The sequence below is a fragment of the Marmota monax genome, unplaced genomic scaffold, assembly GCF_021218885.2.
Source record: "Marmota monax isolate L192 unplaced genomic scaffold, Marmota_monax_Labrador192_F-V1.1 WCK01_AAM20220418_F8-fsc00066, whole genome shotgun sequence".
In the NCBI taxonomy this organism is placed as follows: Eukaryota; Metazoa; Chordata; class Mammalia; order Rodentia; family Sciuridae; genus Marmota; species Marmota monax.
The window spans coordinates 6232576-6251115 of record NW_026692805.1 but is presented as its reverse complement, the minus strand read 5'-3'; the positions used below and the strand labels follow the sequence as shown (position 1 = coordinate 6251115).

Below are 18540 nucleotides of genomic sequence, written 5' to 3'. Positions count from 1 at the left end.
TGGGGAAAAAGATCATACACCTAACAAATTTGGTCAATACTAAGTATACAAAAGAATTCATGACAAGCGAATTCTCTATTACCTTAAAAATGAAATGAAAAACAGTTCAAGCAAAATCTCTATCATCAGAGTTCTCAACTCCAGGCCAGTGAGAATTCAAGAGCTTTTCGGAAAGAGGATGTTTATGTAGAAAGCAATATATAAAATGCTAAGGCAGCCAGCTCCACTCAGCAGATACAGATCAAATACCAAAGCAACTCTGGTGCATTCTGCAAAATCCAAGTGTATTTAGCCTCCTGAAAGAGAGGCAAAGCATGGCTCTGGCCTTCTTACTACAGATTAGAGTTTTCTGCAAAAGCTTTAGCAGATTCAACAGCCCAAACCTTGAGAATACATTTCAGAGGTGTGAGACAGTAATCCTTGGATCTCATTTCAGCACCTACAGCTGGACCAACCACTCCCAATGGGAACCCAGTGGATGAATGTGATGACGACCAGGCCAACTGCCACAGCGGAACAGGTGATGACTTCCAGCTCACAGGTGCAGAAACCATCTTCATCCCATTGCTGTTCCATTTCAGTTCATGTGGTGGTTGAGCCCAGCTAATGTCTGTGTGTGTTCTAACACCTCATGGTGGTGGACATGAGCATAATGGCAAAGCTTCACTAGGAATAGAGGCAGCCTGACCACATCATCTTCATTTTCACACATCTCCAAGTAACCATTTGAAAGAATGGGTTGAATCCTTTTCAGATCCAAAGGTTAGGATTCTCTTAATTAAATAAGAATTTCTCCAAGACTGAATGTGCTAAACAAATACTCATCTTCAGACCCTAACTCCTGCCATAACGTGGTACACCACCCATTCAGAGCTACACTCTTCAAAATGTTTATTTTCTTTTCCTAATGAGGACAATATTTTTTTTTTGAGTGGAGCTTTATCTAACTAATTGATTCAATTAGGCTTATATTTGAAATGCAACTTTTAAGTGAGGAGGATTCTATAAATCATTTTACATGAAAATTTACAAAGGTAGAATTAGTTGTTATTGCACACCACCACCACTAGCAAATATCTCAGAGATGGTGTGTGCTGAATGCCTCATAATTAATCCAGTATTACCCCAAATTTCTGCAACCGTAAAAGCTAGAAAGTGACCTTCTCTTTTACTTGAAATGGCAGAGGAAAATATTAGGCAAGTGGGGAAACAGGATTTGGGAATTGACCAGGGAGCTAGAATTTGCTCTCAATTGTTGCAAAAGGTATCATGGGACCATAACTGCTACCTGGGTCAAAAATGCAGTTTTGTAGAGCATGTGACTCTCCTGTTAGATTAAGCTTGAACCTTTCAGTGCAAGTCTGTATTTTTGCCCAAAATAGACTCAGATAGCCCACATAATTAATTTCCATGGTCAAAACTGAAGTTGTTAACATGTAACTTTATGGAAGAGCTATTGGAACTATTGTAACTAAGTTGTTAACATGTAACTTTATGGAAGAGCTATTGTAACTTTATGGAAGAGGTTATTGGCTAATATGTTCATTTAAAATTCAGGGAATGTCCCATCATTTCCAATTACTTCAGAAGCTCTTCTCTCAGGAGTCAGAGAACTCTGCACTCCAAAATGAAATAAAGGGTTAAAAAAATTTTCCCCAAAATTTAGTGTCCTATGAACTGGGTTTACCTTTTAATCCCACCTCCTAAAGCCATTGCTCCCCAGATTTCAAGGATTATCACTTACATTCACATAACCAATAAGCATTACATTGCTATGAGCTTTTGACTATAAATATTACATATAAGTAACCACAAGCCATGAAAATTAACTAATGCAGAGGTATTTTTCTATGTCAGATGTCAAGTTCAAGTTGAAAACCCTGATGTAAAAAACTACCATTCCATGAGTAGGTCCTGTGGAACCTTCCCAGGATTACTGTAACACTCTTTCACAAACCTCAGGATTATATAGACCTTGTCACACATCTGTAGTGAAATTCCTCATAAAAAGGAATGATCCCAGAATCACAATATACCCTTTTCAATTGCCCTCTTTTTGAGGGGTTCTTTTCTTCATAAACCCTAAAGTGGTCAGTTAATATCGATTAGAAACAAAGCCTCAGATTTAGTCCTTATATCAGAACAAACAACCTTCTCATTTTTTGCATTAGTTCATGACTGAATCAATTGAAACTGAAGCCTTTGAATGAAATAGGGCAAGTATGTTAGCCTGGAGCAAACTGTGTATGGCGGGGAGTCACAAACCACAGAAAATGGGTCATTTATAGTGGAAACACTGACAACCCTTTAAAAGTACAAGGTTTTGCTTTACCTACAATGTTTAAGATTGTTTCTTGAGTCGAGAGAGAAAAATTTAATTCTATTAGTATTTACATATTACCAATGGGGGGAAGTTTTCTCACACCAGTATATTTGTTTCAACAACTATTCTATGAATATATGCATACATTAAGAACCTCTGATGGTATTGATAATGCCCACCCCACATCCTCATCAAGAAGTAATTTTAAAAGATATTCTCATGCTTCACAGTCATTTCTTGCATCAAGGTCAGTTTTTCCTTTTGTAAAAGCATATTTTGCTTTATGAAGCTATGTGCTATTCTTTTTCAAAAAAAGGTTGTACTCCTATGAATTGTTTTCAAGGATTAAAACCCTCACCTAACCCAAGCACCTTTTTACATCTAAAAACTGCACCTCTGTGCTCACATGCCATTCCTCATCCCTTTTGCTAATTATCTCAGACTTTTCTGTCAGGGCTTTAACTTTGGATGTTCCGTGTAATAAAACCAAATCAAGAGCATTCTCACTTTAACCCTGATAGGTGGGAATGTGGAAATTGGGACCAAAGCTCTCTTTGGTGGTGTTCAGTTACTTAACACAGATGATGTCTATTTAATTTCTCCTCCTGGGGTGACCTATTTGTGTAGAGAGGGAGAAATACTCTAGAAAAAATGCTCATTACTTATTAACAACACTGAATTTTGGGTGAGCTGTACCCAGTATGTAGAAACAGGAGAGCCTTTGCTTTACCATGCTTGCTTGCTAAGGTGAAAATTTACCCCTGAAGTTACTTATTTGCAAATGCCTTTGAAGTCATTAGATAATACAATTGGCTTCAAAGGCATGAGGAGGCCAAACTTCACATTGGAGCTGTGTGTACCCAACAGTGGAATTTGGCTCCTAACCTATAACAAAACTGATAATGCATATCGGATATAAAAGTGAATTTTCACCTTGAATCTTTCTCCTCTAAGACCACTGGGAACAGAATGCTAATGTATTCTGGCCTCCCTCCAATTCTACCATTATAGACTCACCTTCTTAACCCATAATATATATAACTCTTTTTTCCTAGTGCCTGCCTTACTGAGGCCATGCACACGTGTGACCATTCATGCAGCATCTTTACTGGGAGAACTGGGGTAAATGTGACTTGGTGCTATAATTGATTAACTTAGAAATCTTAGACCATTCCAAGAGCACAGTTTTATATCTCTGTATTCATGATATCAGCATATAACGTGATTTCTGATCTGTGGGATCTGCAGTATAAGCTTGGCCTGAATAAATCTTTATTGAATAATACTGTTGGAAGGTGCATAATTATAACACCTTGTAACTATCTCTGAAATTTCCCATAAGTCATTGGCCCACCCCCATGTCCTTACCCTGAATTGGCCCAGTACTTTATCTTTTAGAATAAAAGATTTCCTCCAACCACAATCTGCATGACAGATACACTTAAGTAGAAACAACCTTCTTAAGCACCTAAGTGATAAAAAGCAAACCACCATTTCCTAAATTTGATGGATTATTAGACTCATCTGAGAATCATTGAAAAAGACAAACTTCAAGGGCTTACCCCTAGAGAGTCTGGTTCCTAGTTATGTCTGGAAAGGATGGGTGGAGAGGAAACTGCAATTGCAACAAGCAATCAAGGTCATTCTTAAGGTTGGGCAAGTTTAAGAACATTACAGAGGTTTGATGGTGTGTAGAAAATGGAAAAGCTGAAATGTGGGAAAGGGGGAGGTAAAGTTAAGTCTCCATAAGGTGGTGCCTATCCCCTGACCAGGAATTCCAAAGAAATCCGAACTCATTGAGAGCTTACAATACTATGGGTACTATTTGTTCAAGCTTCTAGTTCCTTGGGATGTGAAGAAACATTTATCTCCTTCCCCTTTCTGTGCTGCTTCCTGCCGCTTCTCCAAACCACATACTGGGTGGAATATTTGTCCTTGAGAAAAATAAACAGCTACAGCAGCAAAGGAAAAAAAGAAAGAGAAAGGGGTGGGAGAAGAGAAACAATTACCATCTACCTGAAGCCTCTGATTTCTGAATAGATTGTGGAGACTAGCCTTGCAATGCCCCTACAGGCATACATCTGAAACCTTGGAAACTGTTTGAAGCTTAGAGGTCTAGGTCAAGATACTCAAAGTCATCCAGGACTTTCAGAGGCTCTTGCCTTTCACTGTTGCAACTGTTTGTTGCACTTAGCCTGGGAGTCAGTGCACGCCATTGGGACAAAGTCTCAAACTCCTCATGCTTTACAAAGAAATATGTTATGATATATTCAATACTTGAAACTTGCTAAGATAATGGATTTTATGTGTTCTCACCTCAAAAAAAAAGAATAGGCGTGTGAGGTAATGCATATGTTAATTAGCTTGATTTAGCCTTTCTACAATGTGTGTGTGTGTATTGAAACATCATGTTGTACATCATAAATCTAGATAATGTATGTTTGCTGATTTAGTGAAATATTTTAAAACACAAGTGTGTTAGGTGAAAAGTAATGATATTTGCATTTGAAATCATGGTGGGCAAGATTTCAGTGAAACAATTGTTACAGCTGGAATTAAAGGAAGGATTTTCTGTAGCAAATGTTTGCCTCTGATTGATGTAAACATACATAGCTGCACATTATCTTGCATTTTCTTATTTTTGTATGTTATTTCTTTTGTTTTCCAGGTGGTACCACTGTGTTGACCACAGAAAAGCCGACAGTAATAGACAGCACGATACAATCAGGTACCAAATAAATGATAAAATGTGGTAGATTCCATTTGCCTCCTCCAGTGTCCCCCCAAAATAATGCATCATTGTGCTCTGTGCTTTCCATTTCCCTGAAAGTCCTAGAAGGAGAGATGCCATGCAGCATCTGGTCTCCAAGCATGAGCCATAAATACTGCTTTCCTTTCATCCACATGTATATGCAGCAGGGAGTGAGATTTCCTTCTCCATCAGTAATTGCCAAATGGTGACAATCCCAGCTCTCAACCGAAGGAACTGAGTAACATACTTTGTTTAAACACAGCACATCTAGGACATGGACTGTGTTTGCAAACTTACAGGAAAAGGAACTCTCACAAGCAGCAGCCTGACTATTTATTTTCATCTCAATTCTGCAAAACCGAGACACGCAAAGTTTGTCAGTTCTGCTGGCCACGGAGTTGGCAGTTGTACAATAGCATTTGCAGTGGGCGTGCCACGCAACAGGGCTCAGGAAACCAAGAGGAGCGCCCTCAGGAACAGCCCCCTCATCCTTTTATTAATAGAAAAGGCTAATGACTTTTAAAGCCCTGGTGGTGCTGTTTATCAGTGGCCAGCCCCAGTGCCACAGTGACTCGGTGGCCTCCCTCGAGGTCTCTTTTGTTTTTTTTTTGTTAGTATTCTGTGACATTCTTCCCCACAGGCACTCACGAAGGGAAACAGTCAGTATAAGCAATCAGAGGTTTTAAATACTTTAAAGTTAATCATTAGAGTAAGGTGAACAGGTCAGTTTTCCAGCTTCTTCCATTTCCTTTATTGAAGCTCAGTCAGCCTTGGCCTCCACAGTCATTTATTAATGGGGCGTGTGGTGTGTATTAATGTTTCCTCAACAGTAGGACACTCCCCAGCGAGGCAGAAAGTAGAAAGGGCCGCTCTAATTAGTATGCTTCCTTAAAGGACGCTGTCACTCTTGGCCCGATTCAACTGCAAAACAAACTTCTTTTTTCCATTGAACTTAATCCCAGATTTCCCTTGGTATGCTCAGGTTGACAAAATTCCTGCTGCCAAGGGGCTCACACATCCCCAGACACCAAAAGGTTTAGCAGAAGAATAAGCACCTAAATTCTGAAAGTTCTTAGCCTTACCCAGGTCTTTTCAAATTATAAAATGTGGTCTTTGGGGCTTGTGCAGCCACCCCTGATAAAGGAAGCGGAGGGAAGTGCTGCTTCTTCCCTACCGGCTTCCTACCTTTCCTGAGAGTTCTCTGCCCTCAGCATGGTTCTCTGTGGAGAAGTGATAGTGACTGCCAGGTGGCTCTTTCTGTATGACTCTCTGCAATCAGGAAGAGGAGCAAGGTGAATAAATGGAGTTCTGATAATGTCACCTGCATTTTAACTGTTGTTTTAGTTTCTTCTCTTCCCAGAGAAGTAATTAAAGCCACTGTGAAGTTGCCAACTCGTTTGTTTTATCTCATCTCTCTTCTTGCCTATTAAAAATGATAGGGATCGTTTTTTTAAAAATGAAAGTGAACCACAGCTGTGGAGAAAATGGAAAATTACATCGAATTCTGAGACTGGAAATCCTCTCTAAATGTGGAAGGTCTCTATTATCAGAGCAGGAATGATTTGGGTAACCCATTTGATTTGTGCATGACCTCAAGGTCACTTGTGGGATGGCTTCACCAAGGGGGGCCAGGCAGACTCCTTATCTAGGGTCTGCTGTGGTTAGAGGGCAGGTGTACACAGCACAAACTAGCAAGACCCATTACTTCCACCATTTGAATGAGATCAGTTCAAACCATGCCGCTTGCTGATAGGGGTGGTCAGATATTGTTGGAATTTCACAGTTGGCCCACAGCCCTTTACAAATGGTCTTGGTTTCCTGTTTTTCCATTGTCTGTGTTATGAATCTCATCTCCAAGCCTTCCTTGGTGGTTAATGGACTGTTGAACCCTTTTTGGAAGCGTTCTGTGCCTTGTCTCCTTCCGGCTAAGTCCATTCTCAGAAAGCTTCACAAGGACCTAAGCAGGCTTTGCGTCGGGGTCCCCTCTGTTGCTGTCTAACTCTGGGGTATTCACCCAGTGACTGGACTCATCTAATCAATACCTTGATTCATGCTGCTCTGCGGACTTCAGATTCTTCTGACATCTTCACAAGCAGCTGCAGATCAGACCCCTAAACTTGCATTATAATTCAATTTTGCTGGAGCCATTATAGATTCAGGCAAAGTTATTATGATTTCATTTTGAGGATTCTTATCATTAAAATAAACTCAGTGGGCACACAATATTCATATACTGTCTGGGTTCTGGTCAGATGCAGAAAAGCCTATTAATATTCCTCCTGAAAATGATGAGAACCCTGCATTTTTTAATCCGGCTCTCTTTGGGGAGGGCTCTTCTTCTCAGAGTTCTTTAGACTCCTGCAGCCCACAGCGTGTTCTTAACCCATGATTACATGGGCCTTGGCACCTATACTTGTTTGGGCTGAAAGACCAGTCTATGTGCAAGCAGTGAACTTACTCAATAGAAGCTTTGAATGCCAGATTTAAAAATTAAATCCTTGTGCATATATGGTGCTAATGATTCATCTGCGGGCAAGGTAAGTTCAACAAGCGCAGCTGGTGCTTACAGGGGCTATAAATTCGTTTTAAGTTCAGAATATTGTTTCCTGCTATTTTTAAGAGTCAAGAAGGGATTTAGCCAGATTATTCCCATTGAATTTAATGAGAATTGTGTGCAGCTACAGGGCCCTAGTAATATTTTGAAAATTTAAAGGTCAATAGTCCTGTATATTTATTCCCTTTGTCCATTTGCCTTTTATTCTTGTCCTTTCTCTGCCTTTTTCTTCTCTCCTTCTAGGCTTGTCTCTTCCTCCCTTTCTGGCTTCCTTTTTTCCTACCTATAAATGTTTACAGGTATTTTGTGTATTTAATTATTTTTCTATTCTGGCCTGAATTCTCAACATTGAGCTACGTATTCCACTGCCCTCCCCAACAAAATGCATTGATTTAATAACATTTCTTTTAAATAAACAAGATGGCCATCAATTATATGAGCAAGGCAAGAAGACATAAGACCAGTAAAGTAGAAAAAAAACAGACCAGTTCTCCTAGTTAAATTCACAGGATTGGAAAGGCCTTTGGAAGATAAAGATGCCCTTCGCTGCAGTGATAAGAAATGCTAGAACTATCTTTCCTGGCAAAGCTGTTCCCTTCTCTGGTCATTACAAGAATATCCAAGTTCATATACTTCATGTAATTAGAATGTTAATAGTCAAAATAATGGACGATGTGATTTTCTGCACTGTGGTGTAAATTTAATGTATTAACAAGGCAGATAGAATCAGAAATGTGTGTGCTGTAATGGCTTTCTGCCCTCCTGTATGTATGGGTCTCATAAAGTACATTTCAGGAGAAAAATCAAAACGGCACTTACAGTAACATTTTCCAATATTAACATTCTCTGAGATTATGCAACAGTACATTCCACGGCCATGGACGTTAACATCCGAAGTTGCTCAACCATTCTTTCACTGTTTAGTGGACTATTTCTTCTGCACAATTCATCTTGTTGCACCAGAGTGTGGTCAATTTGGAGGAGAGTTTCTCATCCCTTAAGGAGACCTGTTTCATGGTTATGATAGACTAGACATGAAATACACCTCTCCCATGACACTATAGCTGCAAAACACAGCCCTTCTGCACTAACTGACCATGCTCACATTAAAAACATCTCATGGCTTACTGCATTTTTCCAAAGTGGCCCTGTCCACCCTTTGGGAGGTCACATTAATACTGGGGAATCCATCCTGTTCATTTTTAACTATCCATATAGTGGGTTCCTTCCAAAATTTGACATTAGCCTTGAAAAAGGTTCCTTGGAAACCAGAAATGTGGAGTAAATCATCCTTATCTATTTAATAAATCTTTCCATTAAAATTCCTTTGGCCATTGTTAAAGTGGGGGGAGGGGCAGTGGAGACCAGACACAGAGGGGAAAGCAAGAAAATCTGTGTTAAACACTTGGGCAAGTTAAAGAAAGGCTCAAAATGAGATCTGGTCTCAGCCTGACCCTAAGGCAGCACTATCCAGACTTCCATTATTGTACATAGCAGTTCTTTTGAGGCTTAAGTTCAATTGGCTAGAGGCCCTCATCTTTCTATCCGTTTCAATGCTGCCATCTTGTGGCTTGCCTGAACTCAAGGAGACGCAAAGGCCCTCCTTCCTGGAGAAAATAGCCCTTTTGTATGCTTCTCTTCCTTTGGGGGGAGGTGAGTGTGGGACAGACAGAGCATGAGAATTTCATCTTTAGAATTATCCTTATTGCTAGCTTACTTTTTACCAAAATAAATTCCTAGTATCAATGATTTTCTGTTTTCCATTCTTAAAATGTCTAGCTCCTTTCAAAAAGGAGGAATAAAAGAATAAAGCTATGAGTTTTAGCACACAACCATAGTCAGCACCTTGTAAAATCCAGGAGTTGAATCATTCCTGTGAATCTATTCATGCTTTCTTTTCAGCTTCCAAAGGAAGCATTCTGAAGATTAAAAAAATTAAAATGGGTGCCTATTTTAATGTGCTTTGGCTTTTCATGACCTTGCATTGGGGTTTTAAGTGGAGCGAACAATTTATATGCAAATTTAGAAATTCACTAAAAAAGCAGAAACTTATTCTTAAATTAATTGACCTGATGGAAATTCAGGGGGAAAAAATAGTCTTAAGAAAATGCTGCAAAGATTTCTACCCTGACTGACACTAAAGGCCTGAAACATCAGCTGGTGGGGTGCAAACAGACAGCTACCAGGGTGAGGCATTCAACCAATCCTCATCTCTAGGTTTTTGAGATTTGGGGGTCTATCTCTAATAACATTCTTTTCATTGATGGATATCAATTTATATGACTCATCCTCAAGAACAGAATATCTTTCATGTTAAATACTGTGGAAATAAGGAAAATGCTGCAAATGTAATATACGTGCCTTGGAAAGTAGCCTTCCTGGAAGTTTTATGTAAACCCAATTTGACAGGCAGTCCATAATCTTTTTAAAGCTGGATACAAAATAATAGTAATACTAAATGGGATTTTGCAAACATTTTGACATCTCCATACATCAATTGATTTCTTGGTAATCCTGGATTTTGTGGCTTTCCCAGAATTTTTGAACGGATGTGAAGTTATAAAAATCATGCTGTTCGTGATCGTATAAAAGGCCTTTTTGACCCTGAATGATTAAATTTGTCTTTCTCTGCTTGTCTCTGTTTTTCCTTTCCACCCACTGAAGAGTTTCCAACATATGGTTTTAACTGTGAGTTTGGCTGGGGCTCTCACAAGACATTCTGTCACTGGGAACATGACAATCACGTACAGCTCAAGTGGAGTGTCCTCACCAGCAAAACAGGACCCATTCAGGATCATACAGGTAAAGGGGAGGGCACTATGGTCTAAGGGCATTGCAAATCCTTTTTGGTAAAAGAAGATACTACTGGGGGTTGGGGGTGTCTGGTACCTGTGAATTTAGGGGCCTTATAAAATACTATAATCATTTTCTAATTTTCTGAATAAACAAGTTCTCATTCCCAGGTAGAGAAGAGCTTAGGGCAAATAATAAGAATACGATTGAATTGAGCCACTGACTAGCCTCCTTTAAGAGCAGCAAACTGGGAAAGGATAGGTGAATTCATTCTCGTCTTACACTTTTTCTGAACTTTTTACTGAAACAATTTTAAACATATTCAACTGCAAAAAAATGAAATAGTGAACACTATATGAGCATACCTCTCCTTCAACAATAATCACATCATAAGAATCTTATTTCTTCTCTATCATCCCTGACTCTGGATTATTTATCTCTGTCATTCCCAACTCTGGATTACTTTATGTCCAGGCATTATGTGTTTTCACTGATTTTACAACTAAAGAAGCAAGAAGCCAGTCCAATGCTTACAAAATGGGTGAGATTCTTATTCTCTGGGGCAAGACTTTTAAATCTTTTCTCCTGCCATGTAGGAACCTTACCACACCCCAGCTCACAACCCATCCCCCCTCATCCCTTATTTTTCTCCTAAGATTAATGGGTGAGGAAGGAAGGAATTAGAAAACAAAGAGAGCTGACATTGCTCCAGTGAACTCTTTTTCCACCTCCATCCTGTTCCCCTCCTAATCATTTTATCACTTTTATAACTTCGAGGTACCATATAAAGAATCAGTAGGTTCCTGCCAAGAAGTCTCTCTCAGTCTCTCTCTCTCTCACACACACACACCACAAACTACACTTAAATAAACACACTTACAACAAAACCCAAACTCCTACTCCACTCAGTGATACAGAAGACTGCTTACTCAAATAATGGCTTCCCATAAGGTACCCCAGAGGGGCATTTGGAGATGCTGAGAAATCTGATTAAGTTCTCTCCGGACTGGTAGAGTAGTTGACTGGGTCTGTGGGCTGACGGCTGGGCACAGGGCTCTTCATGCATTTCCCATTTTGTTGTTCACTTTTTTCTCAGTGAACATAACCATTAAGTAGGTTGAATAGGCCTCCTTCCACCACGGCTACCTCCTTGCCTAATGAGAATGACAAGGAAATTGGATAAAATTGGACTTCTTCAATTCTGAGACACTTTCCATTGAATCTTAAGACAAGCAGTTTTAGAAAACTTAAAATACTTTGACTGTAAATGGCACTGTACATATAAATGGCATCAAATTAACTAAATGCAATTAGCTGAAATGAAGGCAGTAATGGTGGAAAAATTGATGCAAAGTGAAGCAAAATGGCTCAGTAGGATCTGACATTCAAAGGAGGTTAAAAGCTATGTTAGCCAGAGACAAAAGCTAAAAGGCTTGCAGAAGTAAAGTGCTAATTGAGAAAATGAAGACAGAGTTCCTGACCCAGAACTGTGATAAAACCCCTGAAAGGGAAAATATCAGCGCTTTATGTGTTGGAGTATCAGAGAAGGAGAGCTCGTCTTAGATTAACAGCTGAGAAGTGTGATTCAGAAGGATTTGGCTCCTTTGTTCTCCCAGCCACCCAGATTTACTTGGCTGTGGTGCCAGGTCTGCTCTGACTAGAAAGAGCCTCCCACAGCATGAGAAATACAATCGTCTGAGAGAGATGGGTGAGCCTGATGTCTTAAAGGCAGGAACTTGTTAACAAGAAAAAAAAATCTAGATAAAAAGAGCTATACAAAGCTCACATACACTCACAGATGGACATTGGGTAGTATATAGCAATTTTTAACAATACTATTTGGAACTTTGCAAATCAGACATTGAGGTATTATTATTATTACTACTACTTAGTGAAAGGAATCCCACTTGGTTTGATCTATGTTTGATCTCATAAGAATTAAAACTATGTACTTCCTTATAGAAGATGCCTAAAGCTCAGCCTCTTTGCCTCATTCATTGGACAAATGCTTTTGGGGTAACTCTTTTACATGGCAGAAGCTGTGTTGGACATTGTATAGGGTATGTGCAAATATAGTCATAGATCCCTTTATATTCACATGGGATTGGTTCCAGGACCCCCATAGATATCAAAACCTATAAATGCTCAAGTCCTGTGTATAAAATGACATGGTGTTTGCATAGAGCCTACCAACATCCTCCTGTGTACTTTAAATCATCTCCAGGTTACTTATAATACCTACCTACCATAAAGTAAATTCTATGTCACTAATTCTTATCCCATACTGTTTAGGAAACAATGACAAGGGGAAAATAGTCTGTATCTGTTCGACTATGATGCAGTTTTCTTTTCAAATATTTTCCATCAGAGATTAATTAAATTTATGAATGTGAAACTCATGGGTGCAGAAGGCAGATTGCACTGCACTATTTTGTACAAGGGACTTGCGCATGGACTTTGTTTCCATGGGATCCTATAAGCAAGCACCCTGCTTCAGATATTGAAGGACTATTGTATACAGAAGGGCATTCCTGCTCTTGGGGAGCTCACAGTCCAGTTGTGTGAGAGAAACCATTACAATGCCACTGAGTGGGGGCATTCAGTGGCAGAGATGACCCATGATTTTAAAAGAACATGGAAGGGGTCAGAGGAAGAGGTCCTGCCTTAGAAACTGGCTAAGCTAGGCCTATTTTAATGAGTTACAAGTTGGAGTGGTTGGACAGATGCTTCATGTACAGTAGTTAGATTTATGGCAGGCAAGTGCTATGAAGAAATCCGGATGGGCAGAAGGCAGGAGAGAGCAACTGAGGAATTTTAAGCAGAGGAATGACACGAGTGAATTTTTAAAAGACAACAATGGCAGCAGGGCAGAGCTGTGAGGCACTTCTCAGGCAGCCTTCCTCTCCCCACCAATGACCAACTCTCTCCTTCTTTCTACCACCTGTTCTCCAACTAGCCTAACTAAACCCAAAAAATAAGCTCATAAATAGGCTCCATAATGCATTTCCTCTCCGCAGCATTGCCAACTTCAGTCTTCTTCCAGAAGGTTGGGGGAGCCAAGGCAGGGTGGGTGTATTTTTTCCCTGCCCATCTCAGTGGACCAATCTAGTCACGGCACTATCATACAGGCAGGTGACCATGGCTTGGTCAAATAGTGGGGCAAAACAAATCCCAGGAGTAAATGAATCTGCTTGAACACAAGGGAACCTCCACAAGGGCAGAGTGAGAGAGATGTGCTGCAGTATCATACATCCTGCTAGAGTTTTGGCTTATGTACACCCTTCGTTTCATTTACTTGGTTTAAATGAGAATGTTGGGGGTTGGGGACAGGGATCTTATGTAGGCAGTCAGGTAAGAAAAGAAAACTGCCCACTATCACTCACTTCCACCCAGACACTGTTGATACAGGTGATCAGACACAAGGACGTGCTCACATATGCATGGTGAAAAAGTGCCTTGCAAACACATAAGTCTCCTGGGCAGCAAACAAAACATCCTGCTGTCCACTGAGGCTGAGCATCACATTCACACTTACATCAGGTGAGGCATAAGAGTCAGTGATTTCTATTTGCAGAGCAAACAGTGAAACATGAGTTGTGTGTTTAGACCAGGTGGTGGCAGGAGGAAATGTTCCCACTGGGGGTAATTAAAAGCAAAGCCAAGAGTCAATCCTCACCACTCCGCAAGTGTCGACGTTGCCAAAATGGCACATTCTAATGAGCCTCAAAAAATGCAACCTTGCTTCTCCTTGAACCAGAAGTACATCAAATAGAAGCTGGACTCACAGTTGACAATCAGGCTCTTGGGGTGTGTTTAAGAAATTCATAGAAACATTAACATAAGCTAAGATAATCAAATTTAAAAAGAACGAGCAAAAAGAGTTGCTAGGTTATTTGCCAAAACCACAGCTTTATTTTCATCAAGCAGCAATAGTGACCAAAGCATCATCAACCAACCAGAAGTCCCACTGCTCAGATGATGAATATGAAGACATCAAAACTACTCCATTTGATGTTTGTGTTTACCTAGTTGCTGCTGAAATGATCTTAAAGTCACATTAAAATAAATTTCTCTTAGACAGTGAGACCACTTTCTATGCAGTCTGGGTACAATTGTGCTTCCAATCTACCATCAAAGGTACCAAGGTCAACTTGCATCATAGCTTTGTCTATTTGACAATGCATTCCAGACATCTACTATTCAAATCAGTATGGCTTGGCAGCCTTCCCCCAGTCAAATGTCAACTTGCAGAAGTTTAGAATAGGAACTCTGCGCCTTTCCTGGGCATTTTCTTTCCACGGGATATCTAGGTTCTTCATGCTCAGCTTAGAAAAGAAATGTTGTTTGGTGGATCTTGAAAGGAAAGAAACAAAGGAACATGTACTTTGGCCACACTCCCTAATGCAGTTCTTTGTCACAGCAGGAGATGGCAACTTCATCTATTCCCAAGCTGATGAAAATCAGAAGGGCAAAGTGGCCCGCCTGGTGAGCCCTGTGGTCTATTCCCAGAACTCTGCCCACTGCATGACCTTCTGGTATCACATGTCTGGTTCCCACGTGGGCACCCTTCGGGTCAAACTGCGCTACCAGAAGCCAGAGGAGTATGATCAGCTAGTCTGGATGGCCATTGGGCACCAAGGAGACCACTGGAAGGAAGGGCGTGTCTTGCTCCACAAGTCTCTGAAACTCTATCAGGTATGACCCCCTTTCCTAGGTTGGAGAGGAAAATAGGTTCAGGAAGCTGGGATAATATTTGGAAGGTTATGCAAATGAGATGCAGGAATTCTTCCAAGAAATGATTTTAGGTATTTCCCAAACCTGAGCTATTGCTGCAGGGATAATTATCTCCATAGCATATTTCACAGTCTCCTAGTTTATAAGAAGAGAAACAACTTGTGGAGAAAAGGGAGAGTCTTCTTTGTTATCTATTTTGGAGCTGTCACAAGATATCATTCCTGTTATTTGCTGGTTTTCCCCCATTTTAAAGTTTGTGTTATAGAAAGAGAATGTAAGGAGAAGTTCTCTGCCATCACCAGGCAGTTGATATGGATTGATGAGCAAAGTGTGTGCTTATGCGATATCTCATGAATTTAATTTATGTGCCATTGCTTTGGCTGAACAAGCATTTGTAAACACTGCTATTTGGGATGAGCATTCAAATACTGTGAAAATGGTCTCATTTTGTTAGGTGATTTTTGAGGGCGAAATCGGAAAAGGAAATCTCGGCGGGATTGCCGTGGATGACATTAGCATTAATAACCACATTTCACAAGAGGACTGTGCAAGTAAGTACAGGTTTGATGTAGAAACAATAGAGCACTTGCCATTGATAGTCACTGTCTTGCTCATTTAGAACCAAAATTCAGTGTAACCTGTAGGCACATTCACATGAAATGCATATTCTGGTGCAATGGGTTTAAAATTGAGCCAGTCTACCATACCCTAGCCTCTGACCTAACCTAGTTTATTTAGACTGTCTGATTGGTGCGTCCAAAACTTGGTCAACAATGTGGATTCCAAAGATTTTATCAAAGCAGAAAGACTCAGCTTACAAACTACATATGGCATACCCAAACATTTTGATAAAAAGTGGAAAGCTCAGACATCTGGATAATTCCAAATATCTGAGTGTATAAACAAAACAGCAGGCTTTTGAAAATTTTGATCACAGTGAATTTAATAAGATTATATTGTTAATGAATCACAGAAACCAACATTATTTGCTTTATTATAAATAAGTAGATGTTTCTGACTCTAAAGAAAGCTGAAATGACTTGAAGGATAAATGAATTCAGAGACTGCCTACTATTTCGGAGTTGATCTGTATGGGTCTGGTACTATATGCATAAAAATCTGACATAGAAAACCAATTCATATTCCCTAGTTCTTGATATATAATTACAAATAGCATCACTAATGGCAATGTAATAGCACAGTAATTAGTCTTAAGCTCCATTTGCTACACTTAAACTTTTGTTATATATCATTATATAATAGGACGTTAATTATTCTGAAAATGGAATAAGCCTATTGGGCAAATTTAAGACAAAGGAGGCCTGTTGGCTTTAATAGATTTTTGGTCATTTCATCAACTGCAAAGCTTTTATTATACAATATATAGAATGTATATAATTCCTAAAGTAGCAATAATTTGATAGGGTCAATTGAAGAAATTGTGTGGGGGGGAATTCAGATCTGTTTTTCATTGTGTGTAAGGAAATCTATTTAATGCCATACCCCCTTGCAGATCTTCACACAAATGATACAGTGTAGTATTTCAGTTGCAGCAGTTTTACAAATCACCCATGTCCAAGTCTACTGCAATTAAAATGTGTATTTCATATCGTTACACAGTGCATGTAATATCGTTGCTTTCCCATTCCAAGTTGAGAATAATGCTGGTGATATTTTAGGGATGTGAGCACAAACTAAAACAAAGAAATAAAATTAATTCAGCTCAACAAGCTTTAACTGATCACACACTATATGCCAAGTGCCACTGTGAGTGTAGATTAAGACAATTCTGTGAGCCTTTTGCTTTTTGTGATTTGTCTGCTTAGCTGTAGGTGCTAGCAGCTATTATCCTCAGAAAATAAAAACCAGAGTTCCATTTGAGTACTTTATTTACTTGTCAAAGATAATTACATAATTATTCTTCAAATACATATTCGTGAACATCTAGCCATGGGTGATATTACAGTATAAACTAGTTATTAATTATTCATTCATTCATACAACAAAAATTTATTAAAGCCCCTATTATGTGCATACATTATTCTAAATTCTAGACAGTATTCTATAGCAATGAACAAAATGCTCAAAACTCTCCCCTATACTCAGTACTGTGAAAGATATTGGGACTTCACTTCTTTCAGAGAATTCTATTTTATTTTATTTATTTTTGATAATACACATGATACAGTCTCTTGCCTCAAGAGTTACCTTGCTTGACTGGGGCTGTAGCTCAGTGATAGAACACTTGCCTAGCACATGTGAGACATTGGGTTCAATCCTTAGCACCACATAAAAATAAATAAATAAAATAAAACATGCTGTCCATCTACAATTACAAAAAAAAAATAAATTAAAAAAAATGAAAGAGTTACCTTGCTATTTGGGAAGCCAAACTAATATGTACCAAACTTAGGAAACAATCATCTATAAACTATAGCCTGGTAACCATAGGTACAACATCACTTCTCTTCCCTAAAGCCAGATTTTCCCATATTCCAGATGCCCAAACTAGGTCTTTCTACCCTTCTCTCTAAAACAACACACACTAATGATAGCCATGCTACCAGGATTTCCATGTGACCTCTCAAAGGGAGTGATGCACCCCGATGCCACCAACTTTACAGTCATTTCACATGGACTCTGTATTGCTCAACAGTGTCATTTGGTAGATTTAGATTGTACTAAACACTTCATAAGGGGGGGCTGGGGTTGTGGCTCAGTGGTAGGCCACTCATCATGCATATGTGAAGCACTGGGTTCGATCCTCAGCACAACATTAAAAAAAATTAAATAAATAAAATAAAGGTATGTGTCCATCTACAATTAAAAAAAAAAAATTGAAACTCCATAGGAAGCCCAGCTGAGGTGTGTGCCCATATTTGTGTGTCTGTGCTGTGTGTATTATATTTTGTTGGCAGTTCCAATATCTTTTCAATTTTGTTTGACTTATCAGAACCAGCAGACCCGGATAAAAAGAACACAGAAATTAAAATTGATGAAACAGGTAAATATGTTTTGTAGACAAATTATTTTTAAACTTCTTGTGCCTTTCATTATGTCTGTGAAGAAACTTCTCTGGAACTCTAATACACTGACATATCAAAGAAGTTTGAATAAAATAAACATGTATGCCTGAGGCAGTGAGTTACTAGATTGGGTTGCAGTCACAGAATACCCTTTCCTAAGCTGCCCATAGGACCTTTGGAGCCTCAATGACAGCTTGGTTTATATAAGTGCAGCTCACCCTGGCCTTTACCTGCCTGAGCTTTATTGCTGAGGGATAATCAAGTGAAATGCTGTTATTTTATAATTATAAAGATAGAAAACTTGTGAAGATTATTTTCATACAATAATTTGACACCAACTCAATTTTTTGTGTTTCAT

At 39.3% G+C, this 18540-nt stretch overlaps 1 protein-coding gene across 2 annotated transcripts in view; it reads left to right on the top strand.

The window, feature by feature from the left end:
• Positions 1–18540, top strand: part of Nrp1 (neuropilin 1) — a 142568-nt gene that overhangs the window by 119253 nt on the left and 4775 nt on the right. The window contains exons 12-17 of one of the 2 annotated variants that reach the window (XM_046448225.2): positions 437–520; positions 4992–5051; positions 10294–10431; positions 14846–15117; positions 15611–15707; positions 18110–18160. In XM_046448225.2, coding sequence (XP_046304181.1) covers positions 437–520; positions 4992–5051; positions 10294–10431; positions 14846–15117; positions 15611–15707; positions 18110–18160 — 702 coding nt within the window. Of the gene's footprint in view, positions 1–436; positions 542–4991; positions 5052–10293; positions 10432–14845; positions 15118–15610; positions 15708–18109; positions 18161–18540 lie in introns of both variants that reach the window. The other variant, XM_046448223.2, reaches the window with a different exon arrangement.